Genomic DNA, 19446 nt, shown 5'->3' with positions numbered 1-19446 from the left:
ACTTCTCAATTGCCTACTCAGTTCAAAGTAGCACCTGTTGGCAAGAGATATTCTGCGTTGGATTTCGAGGCTGACTTTGTTGTTGGTGTTGATGCTGGTTTCAAGATAGACGAAATTGTCTAAAACTTCGAAGATATGACTGTCAACAATGAAATGGGTGCCTAGTCGCTAGTGCGACGACTGTTTGTTTGATGACAGGAGATATTTCGTCTTGCCCTCGTTTACTACCGCGCCCATTCGCTTCGCTGCCTTATCCATTCTCGAGAAAGCAGAACTAACGGCGCGGTTGTTAAGGCCAATGATATACGTATCAACATCATCAGCATACGCCAGCAGCTGTACACTCTTATAGAAGATTGTACCTTCTCTGTTTAGTTCTGTAGCTCGAATTATTTTTTTCCAGAAGTTGGTTGAAGAAGTCACCCAAAAAGGAGTTGCCTTGTCTGAAACCTCGTTTGGTATCGAATGGCTTGGAGATTATATATGCTCCTTATCAGTTCTCCGCCGCCGTGTTTGAATAGCTCGGCCGGCAATCCATCTGCCCCCGCCACTTTGTTGTTCCTCAGACGGGTAAATGCTATTCGAACTTCTTCATGGTCGAGCAATGGAACATCTGCTCCATCCTCATCGATTGGGGAATCGGGTTCGACTTCTTCTGGCGTTATACTTTCACTGCTATTCAGCAGTCTGGAGAAGTGTTCCTCATCGAACCACCTGTTCTTTCGACCTTTCCAAGAACCAGTGGTTTCGCTAGCAGTTATATGTAGGGAGCTTGAAATGCCATTCTACAGTTCCCTTATACCAAGATTTAGAGAGCAGGAGTGCAAGTGGAACAGAAAACCATTACGGCTGTCTGTTGTGATTATAGTTCCTCTATGTCGTACCTTCCCTGTTAATGGGGTGCCTATCTTCGCTACAAACAGGTAGCGGTCCGAGTCGATGTTAGGTTTTGGGAGCGTACAGAGTCAAGGACACTGGAAACATGGCGTCCATCTATTACGGTATGATCGATCTGGAGATAGCCATGTAGTGTGATGAAGTTTATTGTCTTGGAATCTAGTATTTTCAAACAATCGCACTTCAGAGCCCCTGCAAAGCCAATCAGCCTCATCCCATTTGCTGAGCTTTTTTATGGAGGCAGGATTTTTCAACTGTTTCAAAGAAGCCTTCTGTACTCACACTGGCCTTAAAATCGGCAAACACAATTTTTACTTCGTGACGGGGAGCGTGCTCCAGCCGCTCATAAAGGCATCTTTAGTCATGTTCTTCTCTGCTGTCGCGACTTGAATTAGTGTTGTGGACAAATTTTTCTCTGATTCGGATTGCGGCTAGACGTTCATCCACCGGAGTGGAAGCCAAGACTAGACTACTGAGTCTTTCTCCCACCACGAATACTCGTCCATCGCATTTCTTGAACGGCAGTGATGTCAGCCTTTACTTTTACGAGGACATCAACCAGCTTGGCAGCGGAACTTTCCCAATTAAGGGACTGAATATTCCAGGTACATGTCCTTAAATCATAGTCATAAGTGAGATCTTTTACATCTGACACAAGGGTTGCTCACGATTCCCGGGTCATGCTTACTTAGAAGCATGACTATACCCCAGTACCCCCCTCGGTTGACTTTATGTCTAATATATTGGTCAATCTGGTCAAAAATGGAAAAAATCGGATCAATACTACGCTGGGCTCCCTTATACCTAATAAAAAAATTTCAAACTTTATATTGATTGGTTCAATTTCACCCGAACTTAGCCTTCCTTACTTGTTTAGATATTATTTGAATGTATTGTAATTAATTATGAAGTTGAGAATCATTAATTGTTATAACGACTTTTCTTGTCTTAGCAGGTCATAGCGGTGTAAATCAATTAGGAGGCGTATTCGTGGGAGGACGCCCATTACCTGATTCTACTCGTCAAAAAATCGTTGAGTTGGCCCACTCAGGAGCACGACCTTGTGATATATCCCGCATATTACAAGTTTCTAATGGCTGCGTCAGTAAGATTTTGGGCAGGTTAGTAGTAATAGTCAAATTAGTTAAAAGCTAAAGTGAATCAAACGTTATATCTACATAAAAAGCCATTTAATACAATTTTCTTTTCTTGATGAATTTCTTTCAGATATTATGAAACTGGAAGCATACGACCACGAGCTATTGGTGGTTCTAAGCCACGAGTGGCCACCGCAGAGGTTGTGAGTAAGATTTCACTTTACAAACGCGAATGTCCTAGCATTTTTGCGTGGGAGATACGTGACCGGTTATTGCAGGAATGCATTTGTACTAACGAAAATATACCTAGTGTAAGTTATTCAACAAACTGAAAATATACACCTGCATATAATATAATTTTATCTAATTTTTATAAAATGTAAAATGTTAGAAAGTTTGTATTTTATTCAAATGTTTATTATACTACTTGCCCCCTAAACCGTCCGTTTACATTTTTTCACCCTAACCGCAGATGAGCCAAAAATTTATCCAAGTGTATGTAGACACTAGAAAAAACCACAAAGCATGTACACACATACGAGCACGTAATCTCGAAGTACCGAATTTCTACAGTATTAATGCTATCTGCTATGTTAACTTCATTTTTAAGATTTGCTCGTGTTGTCACCAACTTTCATTTAGTTGTACGACCCCCATTGTCCTTAATTTCTTTTTTCTCCCAATTGTTGACACCTCTATCCACCCTTACTGTCGCAATCATTTAAGCACATATTTAGCATTTCTTATTTGCTCTATTCAACTTTCCTTATTATTTACTTCTCGCTCTGTTGCTTAAACGCTTCAATGGTTGAAACACGCTTGATTTATTCCAGCCAGCAAATCGACGTACGCACAGCTTCTCAGAGTGAGTGTTGAGGCCAATTGGAAGTAAGGGCATCAATTTTGGTTAAGAGAGTGTGAAAACCTCATTGTCGTCGTGACAAGCGTGACGGAATGACATTTTTTATTTAATATTTAATTTAGGGGTGAATAATTTAGGATGCAAAGTGTTTGACGGATTGTAAATCTATAGATATATACAGAGGAAAATATACGAGCATTATTGATACCTTTTGGCTTAAAGACTGATCGGTTTGCATTGGTGTTAAAACCTTAGGGACACTGTGACGAAACTAACAAGCCCTCCTTTACTTAGTATTTTCTTCCACATATTCTGTTTATATATGTACAAATGTGTAAGTACATAACGGCTGTTAAGAGTCTTAGACAAATTATTAACAAGAATCAATTGGAATATTATTTTAACGACAATAGGAGCAAAATTAATATATCAATATCATATTATGATACGACTTTTGTCGTAACAAATAATTAACAATAATTAACAAATACCTGTTGTTTATCCAAACTCATTGTTCATTTCAGGGCATTTTATTTTAATAGTATTCATTTCGATTCGTATTAAAGCGTATAAAAATTAAATTAAACTTTTTATAACAAATTTATCAGCATTATACAAGTACAAATTTTAAACACGTTCATACGTTCATTTTTCAGTTTATAATTTCCGTCTTTCCGTCTGTCTGTATGTGCATATATACGCGAACGAGCCCTTCAGTTGTCGAGATAACGAAAAGTTAACGATTTTCTTGTTTTCTTATACATTTTTATCTCTTATTACATTTTTAAGTTGCAAAACTTGTATAGATACATGATCATATTTGCATTAACAGAAAATGTACATTAGTTTAATTTATTTTGAAAACTACATGTTGGTTCAAATACAAAGTCCCTCGAAATTTTGTATGATAATTATTTATGAATTTTTCACCATATCTCCGTTTGCGACATTTCTATAGTGATTTTTCCACATGAATAGACACCCCTACAAAAGTTGTAAGGTAGTGCATACTAAACCAAAGAGAATACTGGCATCCTGCCATCCTGTCACATGACCGCACATTTTTAACTCCCAACTGCCAAACACGCGCTAACAGCACTTCTACTACGCTAAACGATTTCTCCGTTCACTTAGTAAACAATAACGTAAATGATGTACCCACAAAAAGTTCAATACAATAACTGAATTTGATTACAATGCAAATGCTATAACAAATAGCAATAATCAAATGTCAACTAAAATCAAACAGAAAGGGCTGAATAAAATTGGTGACATAATAAAATAAAGCCCAAGCTTTTTAGCAAAAGAAATTTGCTAAATGTCGCAAAATAATACTGTCTAAAGTATTGTAAAAGAGAAAGTAAAAAATACCAAATATCCGAAAAATGATTAAATAAATTACAAGTATAATAACAAAAAAAACATGACCTCGCTATATGGAACATTCAAAAATAACTACCAGTTATATAAAAAATATGTAGCGTTGAATGCAAATTAACTGTGAGATGTCGTTTATGTCAGATTTGGTAAATATATCAAATCAAAAAGTTTTCCATTCAAGCATTTGATTCCATTAGCTTATATGACAGCTCTATGCTATAGTGATCCAATCTAAACAAGTTCTTCAAAAATTCGTTGCTTTAAGAATATGACAAATAAAAAAGTTTTTCATACAAGCACTTGATTCTGATCGTTTAGTTTGTGTTGGATGACAATCATAATTCGTATATTATTGGTCTTAGACTCACTTAGTTTCATTATTACACTTTACTTCATGTCCGAGATATTTATCTTAAAATCTAGGAATCTAGACTCAAATGTGTACATATGTAATTTAAATGCAAACAAAGAGGCTGAACTAATAATATTTCTGCCATACGTATGTATATGACGCTCAGCGATTTTTATTAATATAACTCATATATTAACCAATATAAACGATTGAAAACTTATGGTCCGGTTTCGACAATTATTAGAGATGGTATCATGAGATATTATACCATTTATGCACAAATTTATTTCGATGTCTTAAATGGCTTTCTATTAGAAGGAATTTGAAATTGTGATATATAGGTAATATAAACAGTTGGGACAATGTTATGCACCAAATTTGGTTAAAACCAAAAGGTGAACGGTGCCAATTGTTCAATTTAGCATCGTCTTCTATGACGTGCTTCTGCATCATATACCATGCAAAATTTATTTCTGTTTACGTTTTTATTTAGTGAGTTATTGCCTTTTGAGTATTTTTGAAAACAACATTCATGTATTTGGGGATCCGATTTCAAAACTTTTCACGCTGTACGAAGAGGTGGTCAGCAAGTTTGGTTAATGTAGCTATATTGGTTTGTGGGATTTGACATATCAAAATTTTTAACCGCACTTGCTTTCTCTACTGATACTTACTGTACCAAACATTTATCATTATTTGTATCTTATTTACATTTTTTATGTTTTCGCTGAACGGCATGAAATGGGCGTGAAAATAATCAGGGTTCTCATTTACTACTCCGTAGCAGCAAAATTTCTAAAATTATTGCTATGCTATCGCTACCGCTTTCACTTTGTCGGGAGCCGCAGCATAGCCTTAGCATAACAATGTAAAGTATGAGCTCTACTCTGCTCCGAGTTTTGTTAGGTAAAAAACTATAGCTGGAGCGGGAGCAAAAATAAAGTTCTGCGCTATGCTCTGGCGTAGCGGTAGCAAGAAATTGGGAGCGGTAGCACAGCAGAGCAAATCAAAATTTTCATGTGCTACAGCTCCCGAATGTGTTTGTTGTTTTTTTTTTTTCTTTTTTGCAATTTTCTGGCATTTACAAGTATGGTACAAGTTGGTATATAAAAGAAAGTCGTTTATAACTCAAGAATGGCTGAACCGATTTGGCTTAAAATTGGTGGGGACGTAGTTTAAAAGCAGGGTAAGGACATAGGATACATTTTATCTCTTTATGCTAAAATTCAATACAGCTTATAAATACAAAAATTATATTTCAAATCATAAGCATTTGTTCAAAATTTATGTAAGAATCATTTGAAAATTTTAGTAATTCAAAAATAGAAAGAAATAAGTAAACACATTCGGGAGCTGTAGCACATGAAAATTTTCATTTGCTCCGCTGTGCTACCGCTCCCAATTTTTTGCTACCGCTACGCCAGAGCATAGCGCAGAACTTAATTTTTTGCTCCCGCTCCAGCTATAGTTTTTTACCTAACAAAACTCGGAGCAGAGTAGAGCACATACTTTACATTGTTATGCTAAGGCTATGCTGCGGCTCCCGACAAAGTGAGAGCGGTAGCAAGAGTAAAATGAAATGCTACGAGAGTAGCGTAGTTTTTCAAACGCTGAAAATAATCCGATTCCGCTTATTTGCAATACACATCTTCCTAGGGTGTCTGTGAACAAGCGACATTCCAATTTTTACTCAAGTTATCGATTACACGAACAGACGGAAAGTTGGGCTAGCAGTAACTTGGAATTCAACTCGACTCGTCATACTGAACGGTTTGTCCGGAAAGTAATAGGACTAATTTTCTTTCGCCGCGACTGTACTTCAGACCGTGCGCGCAGCAACTGGATTCGGTAGAGGGCGTTTCTAGCTAACGAACGAGCGGCTGGTCAGTTGTCCCCGAGTACCTGAAAAGTCAGGACAAAAATGTTTGCTCGACGTGTTTCTGTGAGTGGTGGAAGCCGAAAATGCTGCGTTCGTTAGAGCAGAGGTACGCGATTAACTTCTGTGTGAAACTCGGTAAATCTGTGACAGAAACGTTTGATATGATCTTACCCAGATATTGTTTTAGCAAGAAGTGGTGTGTTTCGGTGGCACCAGGCCTTTTTGGAGGCCAGGATGACGTCACCGACAACTTAGACCCTCGACTAAGTATTCGTTTAATTGCCCAGATGTTAAATTTATCAAAATCTGTGGTTCGTGACGGAGCATTTGAACATGCGCAAGGTGTGCGCGAAGAAGGTCCCAAAAGTGCTCACTGACGACCAGAAATTGCGGCATGAGAAAGTATGCCAAGAAAATTTGAGCATTTGTGAAAGTCACCCCCAATTTTTGAATAACTTAATCACAGCTGACGAGTCATGGATCTTTAAGTATAATCCCGAGACAAAGAGGCAATCTTCCGAGTGGTACACGCAAGCGTCTTCTCGCCCAAAAAAGGGAAGAATGAGCAAATACAAAGTGAAAACGATGCTCATTGTCTTGACATTAAAGGCATCGTCCACCATGAATTTGTTCCTCTAGGACAAACCGTTAACGCCAAGTTTTACGTGGAAGTCCTCAAGAGACTCCAACGAAGGATCAATCGGGTCCGACAAGTCATCGCAGCCGATTGGACACCAGGACAACGCCCCGGCTCCCACCGCCTTTCTTGTGAACATATGCAAATATGAAAGTTTTTAAAGAATTGTAACGATTGATTCAATAATTTGTTTTTAATCCACTTAGTCCTATTACTTTCCGGACAAACTCGTATAATCCTATATCTGTCCCGAGAACTTTTAAGTGTAACAGAAAATCATTAGGAGAACATAACTATTACACTCTTTTGCGTGAGTATACATAAGTATATAGACTACGAGTATTGGCAAAAATTCCAATGCTTATGTAAAAAATTACACATAACCGCTAAGTTTTTATAATAAAAATCTTCAAAATTTTCTAATAAATAATAACTGTAAAAATAATAATATGAAAGGAGTGATTTACACAACTTTGCAAAACAATTGGTACATTCTAAACCAACCACTAAAGTTTTTAACTTTAGATTTCGTTCAAAACAGAGCTAAAACATCTAAATCCGATTTGCTTGATTCCCGCAGTATGTTAAAATAACTATCCTGGGTTCAAAACGCTTAGTACAATGCACAATTGTTTAGCTAAAAATAGATTGCCAGTTATAAAGAAAAAGTTCATAAAACGTGTATAATTGAATATAACATATCTTTTCGGCATTTGCCTCTTTGTTTATTTTGATGCATCCCTAAACAGAATTCATTATATATTTGTTATTCTGTCTCATGTTTTCTGATTTTTGTAATGTAAAATGAAAATAAAGATTTAACAAAAGAGATCAAATCCTACAAGATCAAGGAAAATGTTATGAATTGTGAGCACAAATAAATCCAAAATCGATCTTATACGGCAACAAAATCACTTCAGACCTGCGTTATTTTACCTATGGACAAATACATATGATATAAAGCCAGGGGGTAGCATTGACCTGATTTTATCCACTTTTCGAGTTACTACATATTATTAACCAAAAAATATGCACTCTAAGTTTTATATAAGTTCGACGTTTCCTTTTGCCTGTTATTGTGGAAATGTTAAAATATCTTGTTCAGGGTATAATAAATGGTAATCCATTAATTCCAAAACGCTCACTTTGTTGACATAATAAAGTCTAATGCTGCAACTTTTTTAATGGCCTTTTCAACTGTATTTCATACCTTTAACATTTTCTCTTATAATTTTTATTTAAGCAAAAGAAACATTTCAGTGTTAAAAAATGGGTTCTTCGACATTTTCGCCTTTCAAATTTTACTAATACTGGCACTGCATTCGCACCCCTTGTTTTTTCGTGAAAGGATATTTTTGCCTAATTTTTCCAGTTAGTTGAACTTCCCCCTTCCGACTCAAAGCGCCTGCCTTGTACTGCCTTTTAAATCACAGTCAATTCTGCTGTTTCTGCCGCGCTGTCAACAACAGATATTGCAGCATATTAAACTGAAAAAAACAACAACAAAGAAAAAGGCAATGACAAGAGCAACGAAAAAACAACAATTGCACCAAAAAACAAAAGTAAATGAATTGACATAGAGTAAAAAGCATCTAGACAAAATTGTGCGACAGCTGCTGCCGTAGTCAGTTGGACTACAAGCGGCAGGCGGCAGCTAAACAAGCAATCAGGGCTCTTTTAACTTCTGCTTCCCTTATATCGGTTCTAGCCTAGCGCGGATCTAAAACAATCAAACTTACTTACATACACAAATTCGTAAAAGTTTGTATGTTTGTATGGTAGTAAGGTTATACATGTGCACAAACGGGCAAGGATGGGAATAATGTAAACTTCTAAGCATCTTAGAATTTTTCATTAACAAGAATTTTACAGCATAAATTTAGGACATCACAAAATTTCTATATATGCCATAAAAATCCCCAGGTTGTTGGTGCAATGCGTTCAAACAATTGAAAAAAACTGCATTGCATTTATGTTAAAATTTTTACTTTCCGATTTTATGAAGCCACGCATTTACTTATGTATGGTACATCTGTATCAGTAGCGAATCCAGAATTTCTTTCTGGGGCTGATTGGTATTCCCCTCCGACATATTTTGAATATTGATCTATGTAAGTTATCGTATGTATATATATATTAATTTTAGCTTTATGTGCATTCTTCAACTATTTATATGAATATACCATTGATTTCGGCAAATTGTTTAGGTTTCCTCTATAAATCGAGTACTGCGCAATCTGGCCGCTCAAAAGGAACAACAACATAGCTCGCCTTTGACAAATGGCAGTAACTGTAATGGGGGCAGCGTTGCCAGTACTAATAGCAACCCGAAAGCAACCAATCCAATTGGCAGCACGACCGGCAGCGGCTCTATGGGCGGTTCTAGCGGAAGCAGCGTTGTGGATATGCAATTGCGGACCACGAACACACCTCTAAATTCTGATGGCAGCGTGGGGAGCAGTGTAAATGATGGCGGCGAAGGCGATGCCTCTGCGAATAGGAACTCTGTTGTTAGTGGGGCTACCACAGATGCTATGTATGACAAGCTTCGCCTACTAAATGACCATCATCAACTTGGAGGGATCGGCTCATTGCATCCATCTACAGTCACTTCAGCACAGATGGAAGCATCGGTCCCAGCACCCCCACATAACCTCCATCATACACAGCAGATACAACCGCAAATTCATCTTGATCATCATCCGGTTCAACCAAACACGCATTCGCAGTCTCTTTCTCATATGCATGTTTCAACAACAACCCTACCGACTCAATCGCACACCGCAAATACATTAGCGCTCACACATCACCATCCTCAACACGCTGTGGTTAATCAGTGTTGGCCACCACGCCACTACTCCACCTCATGGTACTCACCGCCATTAAGTAGTGGACTTTCCAGTGGAGCTGTGTCCAGTGGCCCGAATAGCGTCGGTAGTGCTGCTATTTTATCACCCTCCAAAACTTTGGCTTCAGCCTTTGCAACAGGTGTTCAACCGCTCAGTCCTCATGGCGGCGGTAAAACGGCAAATGGAAACGGCGGAAATGGCAGTAATGGGAGCTTATCGTCAGCGCAAGTCAACAGATGCCCAATAAGCGATGACTTAATGCTGAAAAAAGGTAAGCGCACCTGAGTTTCTTTTCGTTAAGTTAAATATGTCTAAGTTCAATAAAAAATGCACATATGGGTTAAAATACATTTTTATTTGTATAGAATTACATTTTACAGTACACACGTACATACATATTAATGCAGCGTGCAAAATTAGACCGTATAATAAGCAAACTGATTGGATTTGTTGATTTATCTGACGTAGTATTCAATTTACTTACTTGTCCAACAAATATTCGAATCAGTACCCCTAGAGAAGGTATTAACTGATATTATTTAAATTTCATAAATTAATAATATGATATAACACTAAAAGAAATAGTATCGCACAGTTATATGGACATCTCTCACACGAAAACTCATATACATATACATACTATAGTGTGTTGAAAAAGTATCGCGAATTTTGAATTTTCGCGGGTTACGTATATTCGAATTTCGAATTTTTTGTGGCGGTATGTTGGTACTCATGTCTCTCACTTATGCCGACAAGCTCGGCCATTTTGAATGTTCATTTAATTGTTGACAGCTGCTTTGCTTGCACGTGTTTTGGATCGTCTTCGATTTTTACCTATTCAAAAAAATGGATCAAAGAACCTGTATCAAATTATGTGTGAAAAACGAAATTAAGTGCGCGGATGCATTCCGAATGTTGACTGTGGCATACGGAGAAGCTACCTTGGACCGAAGCAACGTTTATCGGTGGTACAAAATGTTCTCAGAAGACCGAGAAGATGTGAACGACGAAGAGCGTGCCGGACGCCCGAGCACTTCAACAACAGAAGAAAAAATTAATGAAGTGGAGAAAATGGTATTGGCCAATCGTCGAATCACTGTTAGAGAAGTTGCTGAGGACCTAAACATATCGATTGGCAAGTTATGCGCAATTTGCGGGAAGCAATCCGCCAGAAACGCCCGGATTTGTGGAAGAACAAAAATTGGCTTTTGCACCACGATAACGCCCCTGCTCACCCATCGTTGCTTGTGCGCGACTTTTTGGCCAAAAACAACACACTAATGATGCCGCAGCCACCGTATTCCCCAGATCTGGCCCCTGTGACTTTTTCTTGTTCCCTAAACTGAAGAGGCCCATGAAAACACGACGTTACGCTTCTCTTGACGAGATAAAGACGGCATCGAAGGAGGAGCTGAAGAAGATAAAAAAAATGATTTTTTGAAGTGCTTCGAAGATTGGAAAAACCGTTGGCACAAGTGTATAATATCTCATATGGATTACTTTGAAGGGGGCAAAATAGATATTCATGAACAAATAAATAATTTTTGAAAAAACACAAAATTCGCGATACTTTTTGAACACACATTAAGTTATCTACGTAAACACCTTTAACTAAGTAGCTTCCCTGCTTACACATGTGCACAATCGTTCAGCTGTGCTACAGTACGTTTAACAATGAATAAAAAATCGATTTTAGTTAGCTTGTTTTTACCCTAAATAGGGTATGTTTAGGAAACGTCGGAGTGCCTTAAAGTATGTACCTGTATAAATGATCAGAGTGATGAGCTGAGTTGATTTAGCCATGCCCATCTGTACGTAGGCGAACTACTCCTTCAGTTTTTGAGATAAGGATCTGAAATTTTGTAGAGGTCCTTTTCTCAACAAGAAACTGCTCATTTGTCGGAATCGGTAATATTGGACAACTCTGACATATAGCTGTCATCCAAACTAACTGATCTAATTTTTTGACAAGATATCTTCACAAAACTCGACACATATTATTGTTGATCGAACCACTAACGCGTTTTTCAATAAGAGCGCTACGAAAGTGAAAGTACATTCGATGCCTTTATGTATACAACTCGATTTATTTTGCATGGCCACCATGGGTACGCTTGCAGAAGTCCAGTCGCTGAAACCAATTTTCGAAGGTTTTCAAGCATAAATTGGCCGATACTGCTGCGTACCCATAACCATAGACTTGATGTAGCTCCACAAGAAATAGTCTAACGGCGTCAAATAGCACGACCGAGGCGGCAAATTTACTGAGACATTTCGTGAGATAACACGTTGACCAAACTTGGTTTTCAATAAATCGATTGTGACATTCGTGATGTGGCTTGTGGCGTCGTTCTGTGGGAACCACATATTGTCCAAGTCCATATCTTCCAATTCGAGCGAAAAAAATTCGGTTATCATTAAGCGGTAAAGATTCCCATTCACAGTAACGCTCTGGTCTTGAGCATTACGGAAGAAGTACGGCCCAATGACGCCGCCGGCCCACAAACCGCCCTAACTTTTTCAGGATGCAATGCTGACTCATGGAATACGTTTGGTTTGCTGCCTGACCAATAATGCCTATTTTGCCTATTGACGAAACCATTCAATCAGAAATGAGCCTCATGGCTGAAGATAATTTTTCGACGAAAATCCGGATCAATTTCAAGTTGTTGCTCAGCCCAATTTACGAACATACGACGATATTTGTGGTCAAGCGGCTTCAGTTCTTGCGCCAGTTTGATCTTGTAAGGATGTAGGCTAAGATCTTTTCATACAACGACGTCACAGAGATGCCCAACCCTTGAGAACGACGTGTAAAAGACTGATTTGGGTCTTCCTCAATTGATGCGATAGCGGCAGCAATATTTTCGAGACTACGGGCACTTCTTTGTCTCACTGGCACGAGAACATTTTGTACTGTGCCTGTGGATTAAAATTTGTCCACTAGACACTCAAGTGTTGAAGCCACTGACTCCGAATTTCGGCAGTAAATTTTAAAAATTTCATCTTATTGTTGGATCGTATAACTTTCCATGATGAAATGGTAAACCTTACTGAAGAGAAATGTCACAAGAGCGGGAAAAAATATGGTGGCGTCTGGTGCCCCAATCGGTCCATTTTTGTAGCTTCCCTATTGAAAACCCCGTTATATGCGCAAAATTGTGTGACGTTGACGTTGGACATAGCTGTGTTGGGTACATGAGAACTATTGGCGTAAATCGATTTTAACGGTAAAATGCTCCAAAATAAACGGTGAAATAAAAAATAAATGAAATAATTGTTCATTTTTTACAATATTTTTTCGACAGAAATCAAATTTAAACAGATACTTTGAGGCGGATATCTCCATGTGCTGAAAGTCTTATAAAAATGTTTGTGTTTTTTCGTAATCCACTGTCCTTTTTTCATAAAATTTGGTTATTTTTAAAAATTATGTTTCAACAAAAACTTTAGAATTACATTCATTCTTACACACATAGTATACAGTATTCTCCGCTTAATTAACCCCCGGTCAATTGATTTCCGCGCTTATTTGAAACACCTAACCGGTCAAAAATATATTGCAAGCAAAGTAGGTGTAAATTTTTCTGCTTTATTAAACTCGGTTAATACGTTTCCCTGCATAATTGTAATGATGCTATGTTAAATAGAAGGAAAAAGAAGATCCCCCGAAGCCTTCGTTAGTTCCTGATATTTTAAAATACATATAAGAACGAATTTTTATTCAGGGAAGAAGTTTTTGTGTGAATTAGGAAATATATAACATTCTAAAATTGTAAGCGAGGAGGTTCAAATAGTTTAGTATAGTTAGTTTATACACATGTGAATGTTGTAATGATAAATATATAAAGTGCACATATGATATTTTTAAATTAATTAGGTTCCCAATTAAGCGGGAGTCCTGTAAATAAATGAATTGTTGAATGAAACGAGTTTCGCGGTTAATTGATTTCCTGGTTAATTGAACAAAAAATTGTGCATTTTTTAAGTGTAATTATCCGGGGGATACTTTATATGTGAATGCCGATTTGTCTTCGCAATAGTCACGTGTGTCGTACTGTCATTGCAACTCAGTGTCAGTGTTGTGGTCAATGTCACGCATACAACATGATTGCGTAGTGAAGCGACGTTTATTGTCAGTTCGAATTAATCGCCGTGCCGATATACTGGCAAAAAAGTTGTTGAACAACTACTCAATAGCTAGGATGTGCAAACGTTATTTTTTGCCATATTTGTATGTAAAAACATACATGTATGTAAGAGTGTATACGGATTGGGTGCTTACATATAAGTGTGTTATACGAAAAGTGGTATACTTCAGAAGGAATTCAAATATCACTTGACATACATACGACTACCTACTTACATACATTCGGCAATGCCTCAGACAAGCAATATTTTCTCCAACATTTTGATTTCAGTTTGTAACAAAAGTTGATGCTGTGTTCAAATTCCTTACGAAACTTAACTCCGACCTATATATAAATAACAAAACCTAAGCTCGGGTGCAACCGAGCATTTTATACGCAACTTGCAACAATCAAAACCAGGGATGTTCGAAAATCCTGATATTTGTTATATAGGGACTAGGCCAAGTTTTCGCTCAAATTTATCTATTTTAGACACAAAGATACACTGTTATGAGTTAAACATGCTCTCTTGTTTTCATTGAGATAACTCACATGTTGGCCGATATATGCGGCACAAAGTCACCCGAAAGTTCGAAAATCTTTATATTAATTATATGGAGGCTAAGGGAAGTATTGGTCCGCTTCAACCCATTTTTGACATTCAGATATACCATTATAAAATAGGGATTATCCCTTAATTTCAGTTATATATATAACGCCTTGACTAACATTTTTGATCAAAAGTCAAGTAAAGGTACCGGGGTCTAAATATTCGGTACCTAATGACTTCAACAGTTTTTATTGGACTTAAGCAATTTTTGGTCATAGGGTGGCACACTCTAAAAGCATTATTCTTGTAAAGTTTTATCCTGTTATATTAGCTGCTTCTTGATTTGTGTACTGGAAACTGAACGAATCAAGTGGAATTTAAAATTGTTCAATATGGGAAGTAGGCGTGATTGTTGTCCGATTTCGTTTATTTTCATAGTGTGACATAAGAATATAAGAAGAATGTCACGAACTAAATTTTGTCGAAATCGGTTAGTCGGCTCCTAAACTATGGGATTTCACCTAAAAGTGGGCGGTGCCAAACCCATCGTCTAATTTTCATGCCGGCTCCCATAATGCTTTTTCATACCATATCGGTAGTAAAATTTAATGCTTCTGGCGTAATTATTGATTTATCGCGCTTTTAGTAGTTTTAAACAGTACCGTTATATGAGGAGTGAGCGGGGTTATCCTCCGATTTCATCTACATATTTTCAAACTGTCAGTAGAAGTTTTTATATGATTTGCACTCAACAAATGTGGTTGTTGTAGCTTAAGTGGTTTACGCCCTTGTTAGAGGGCGGGGCCACACCCATTTTTTAAAAATTTTTGCTCACAGGTGCCTCTTTCTACTGCGATCCTCTATATCAATTTACAGGTTTATATCTTAATTTATGACACTTTATATGTTTTCGGTCAATGGCGATATCTCAACGGACAGTCAAACGGATTTCAACTTTTCTCGTCATTCTGATCATTTATATATACATAGCCCTATATCTATCTCGCATTGTTTTAGGTGATACGTCCATCCGTTAGGTTATCAAAACTATAATACTCTGTAACAACTGGTTGCAAGAGTATAAACTTTACTATATTACTCACTACCACGTTAATACTTTATTGTATGGCCCCGACTTTTGAAGACAGCTTGACATCAGTGAGGTAAGCTCTCCATCAGTTTCTGTTATCTGTTCCATGGAATGAAATACCACGCTTCAGTAAATTTATTCCAAAAGTCATCCAATTTTTTAAATTATATTTTGCCCGATTTTAACTTTTACATCCTTCCAAAGTTTCTTTAACGGGTTAAGATTGTGACTTTGCGCTGGCCATTCTAATTCATCAAGAGTTTCGGTAGATAACCCATCTTTTATTGCCTTAACTGCGTTTTTTGGATCACTCTACGCATGCATTCCAATTTACACACTTTGATTTAAATAAGAATTGCTCCATTGTGAGTCTTAGGATGTTTAAATAGGAATTATGATCCATTCTACCAACAATTTTGACCAACGATGCACAGTGAGACAGTCCAATAGTAACCGCGGCAAAGAATGGTTTTTGACGTGTCGTCCAATTTGGATGAAATTTTCACAGTATATTAACAGATATATGAGTAACAATTCACTGAAATTTCAGCCTCATAACTTCATTACTTTTTGGTCTAGAGCAAGTCAAAGGCGAGGTATGCCAACGCGCTTGAAATATGTTAGTTCAATATGTAATAATCAAAAGCTTATTAAAATAAAAATACATAATAAATGTAACTTTAAAGATTTTTTTTAATTAATTTAGTTATTGTAGAATGAGTAAATGAAAAAATAAATTAAAAAAAAACACAATTTTGTTTTTCTTAACAACAGAATTGTGGTGCAAAAATTGAACATTTTGCATTTTCAATGGCCTAGGAAATATAGAGCAGCCCCTCGCCCTAGGTGCAGACTTATAGCAAATGAAAGTTTGAAATCTCAACTTTAATTTAAAGTAGAGGACATATAGCAAAAGTTTGCAAAAGCACATTAAGCATACAAAAAACTACAAAAAGTACGTAACGCGTACATTCTGTCGCTATACGTATGTTAGCATGCAATAGCATGTTTACAACTTTTTACTTTTATTTTTTTTAATTGTTTACTATTCACTTATTGTGCAAGAGAATAGTAATAAAATACATTTGTTTTTTGTTAGTTATTCAGAATTATGCTTTAAAGATCATTTATGTTTTAATAAAAATATTCTTGTTTACATAAATTTTATTTACGTTATTAATTTGATAGATAATTTTGTTGAAGGCCATTAACTTTGGAGTAGATAATTGCATAATTTTTAATTTAAATTGATAGTGCAAGATATTGTTCTTATCTAAGTTGTGTTATGATCACTTTCTAATGTGGTTAGTTTAATTGTTATATTGTAGTGCCGCTTTTCGCCTGGCAGGAAAATAGAAAATAGTATCTTGCATTATAATTATTTTTGTATAATTAATTTGGTTTTGGTTGTTGTTGGTTTTTGGGCATTTTTTCCATCCGCTGAGCCAAACCAGTTTTTTTTTTGCTCAAACATATGTACATCAGTACACACATAAATGATCGTGTTCTTATCAATTTTAGTGAAGTAAAAAAGTAAGAGAAAAAAAACGTAAATAAGAATATTCTCTTTGTATTAATAATAACTTTTAGCTGTTAATCCCAGCAAGCCATATTATAGCACTTACTTATTAAAAACAAACTGTAAAATAATATTACATTGTTGTTGTTTTAAATATTATTGATCAACAAATGATAATTGCAATTATATATGTAATTCAAAATCTATTTGAGCGTGCAAGTTTAAACAAGTTTATATCGGGTGATTTTTTAAGAGCTTGATAACTTTTTTTTAAAAAAAAACGCATAAAATTTGCAAAATCTCATCGGTTCTTTATTTGAAACGTTAGATTGGTTCATGACATTTACTTTTGAAGATAATTTCATTTAAATGTTGACCGCGGCTGCGTCTTAGGTGGTCCATTCGGAAAGTCAATTTTGGGCAACTTTTTCGAGCATTTCGGCCGGAATAGCGAATTTCTTCGGAAATGTTGTCTTCCAAAGCTGGAATAGTTGCTGGCTTATTTCTGTAGACTTTAGACTTGACGTAGCCCACAAAAATAGTCTAAAGGCGTTAAATCACTTGATCTTGGTGGCCAACTTACGGGTCCATTTCTTGAGATGAATTGTTCTCCGAAGTTTTCCCTCAAAATGGCCATAGAATCGCGAGCTGTGTGGCATGTAGCGCCATCTTGTTGAAACCACATGTCAACCAAGATGCTAACAAACTTTTTGTTGCCAAAAATGGAAGAACTAAGCGTTTGTGAGTTGTGGCTGTTGCCTTATTATTTTATACCCAAAGTATAATAAATTTGTTCACACGATAGTAAGCCCCAGCATAAAAGAACAGGCATTAAAATAGTATATTAATATATTGTGTATGAAACGATGAATTGATTATTTAAATATTTATTTATGTTGAATTTTCGTTTTTAGGGTATTCATATTTCAAAAACTTGCAGGAGACATTTTTTAAAAGTTCTAACGTAACAACAAGAAAAAATGTTAACTTTGGCTGCACAGGAGCTATATTACGGTTCCCGGGCGAGTTTTTTATAGCATAATAATAAAAAGGTATTAAGAGATCTCTATCTTGATCGGTCAGTTCGTTTGACAGCGATAAGCGATATTTGTCTGAACTGAACAATTTGTTCGACGATTTTAGCGTTAGGTTTGGCTATGCCATCGGTAATTTATGCCAAATTTCGTGAAGATATCTTCGCAAATGAAAAGGCTCTCTATACAAGATGTTGATGATTGATTTCTATGACAGCTACTTAATTATATGCGATAGTGGTCCGATCTAAACAATTTTACCAAAGATTATAATGAGCTCGTCAAACTCTTCATTTATATACATACATATATACATTATGATCATGTATATACTGTTCAGGGTATAATAATTAAAAAATGAAATATTCCGAAAATGATGAACATAATATATAACAGAAATAAAATTGTTCTGAAATGAAGTTTAGATCACGTACTACTATTGTTCGGAATCTAAATATGAATCGAAAAGATCAACTAAATTATGCGAGCAATTTCTTCTTCTTCTTCACTGGCGTAGATACCGCTTACGCGGTTATAGCAGAGCTAACAATAACGCGCCAGTCGTTTCTTATTTTCGTCGTATATCTTAGAGAACTCCTCGTTAGACCGAATGTGATATTATCCATGGCCATTGGCCATCTTTTGCAGAACTTTTCTCTCGAAAACTCGTAACGTCGACTCATCAGATGTTGTCATCGTCCATGCCCCATATAGCAGGACAGGAATAATGAGTGATTTATAGAGTTTAGTTTTTGTTCGTCGAGAGAGGACTTTACTTCTCAACTGTCTATTCAGTATGAAGTAGTACTTGTTGGCAAGAGTTATTCTGCGTTGGATTTCGAGGCTGACATTTTTGTTGGCGTTAATACTGGGTTCAAGATAGAACAAATTATCTACAACGTCAAATTATGACTGTCAAACGTGTCGGAGGAGCTAAGTACCGAGTGCGACGACTGTTTGTTTGATGACGGAGATATTTCATCTTGCCCTCGTTCACAGCCGGACCCATTTGCTTCGTTTCCTTATCCATTCTGGAAAAAGCAGGACTAACAAAAAAATTGCAAATATTAAAGTAAAGAATAGATTCATAAATCTAATTTTTCATTACAAACGAAAACTAGAATTTTTATATATTTACCACACTCCATATTGCCCCCCTTTTCGAGAATA

General features: G+C 36.5%; 1 protein-coding gene across 5 annotated transcripts in view; it reads left to right on the top strand.

Moving 5' to 3' along the window:
• LOC120779497 (paired box protein Pax-6) overlaps positions 1–19446 on the top strand; it is a 165652-nt gene that overhangs the window by 94099 nt on the left and 52107 nt on the right. For all 5 annotated transcript variants that reach the window (XM_040111787.1, XM_040111789.1, XM_040111788.1 and 2 more), the window contains 3 exons: positions 1853–2018; positions 2125–2305; positions 9312–10224. In XM_040111787.1, coding sequence (XP_039967721.1) covers positions 1853–2018; positions 2125–2305; positions 9312–10224 — 1260 coding nt within the window. The remainder of the gene's footprint in view (positions 1–1852; positions 2019–2124; positions 2306–9311; positions 10225–19446) is intronic.

This window comes from Bactrocera tryoni, unplaced genomic scaffold, assembly GCF_016617805.1.
Source record: "Bactrocera tryoni isolate S06 unplaced genomic scaffold, CSIRO_BtryS06_freeze2 scaffold_11, whole genome shotgun sequence".
In the NCBI taxonomy this organism is placed as follows: Eukaryota; Metazoa; Arthropoda; class Insecta; order Diptera; family Tephritidae; genus Bactrocera; species Bactrocera tryoni.
This window is presented reverse-complemented; position numbering and strand designations above follow the sequence as displayed.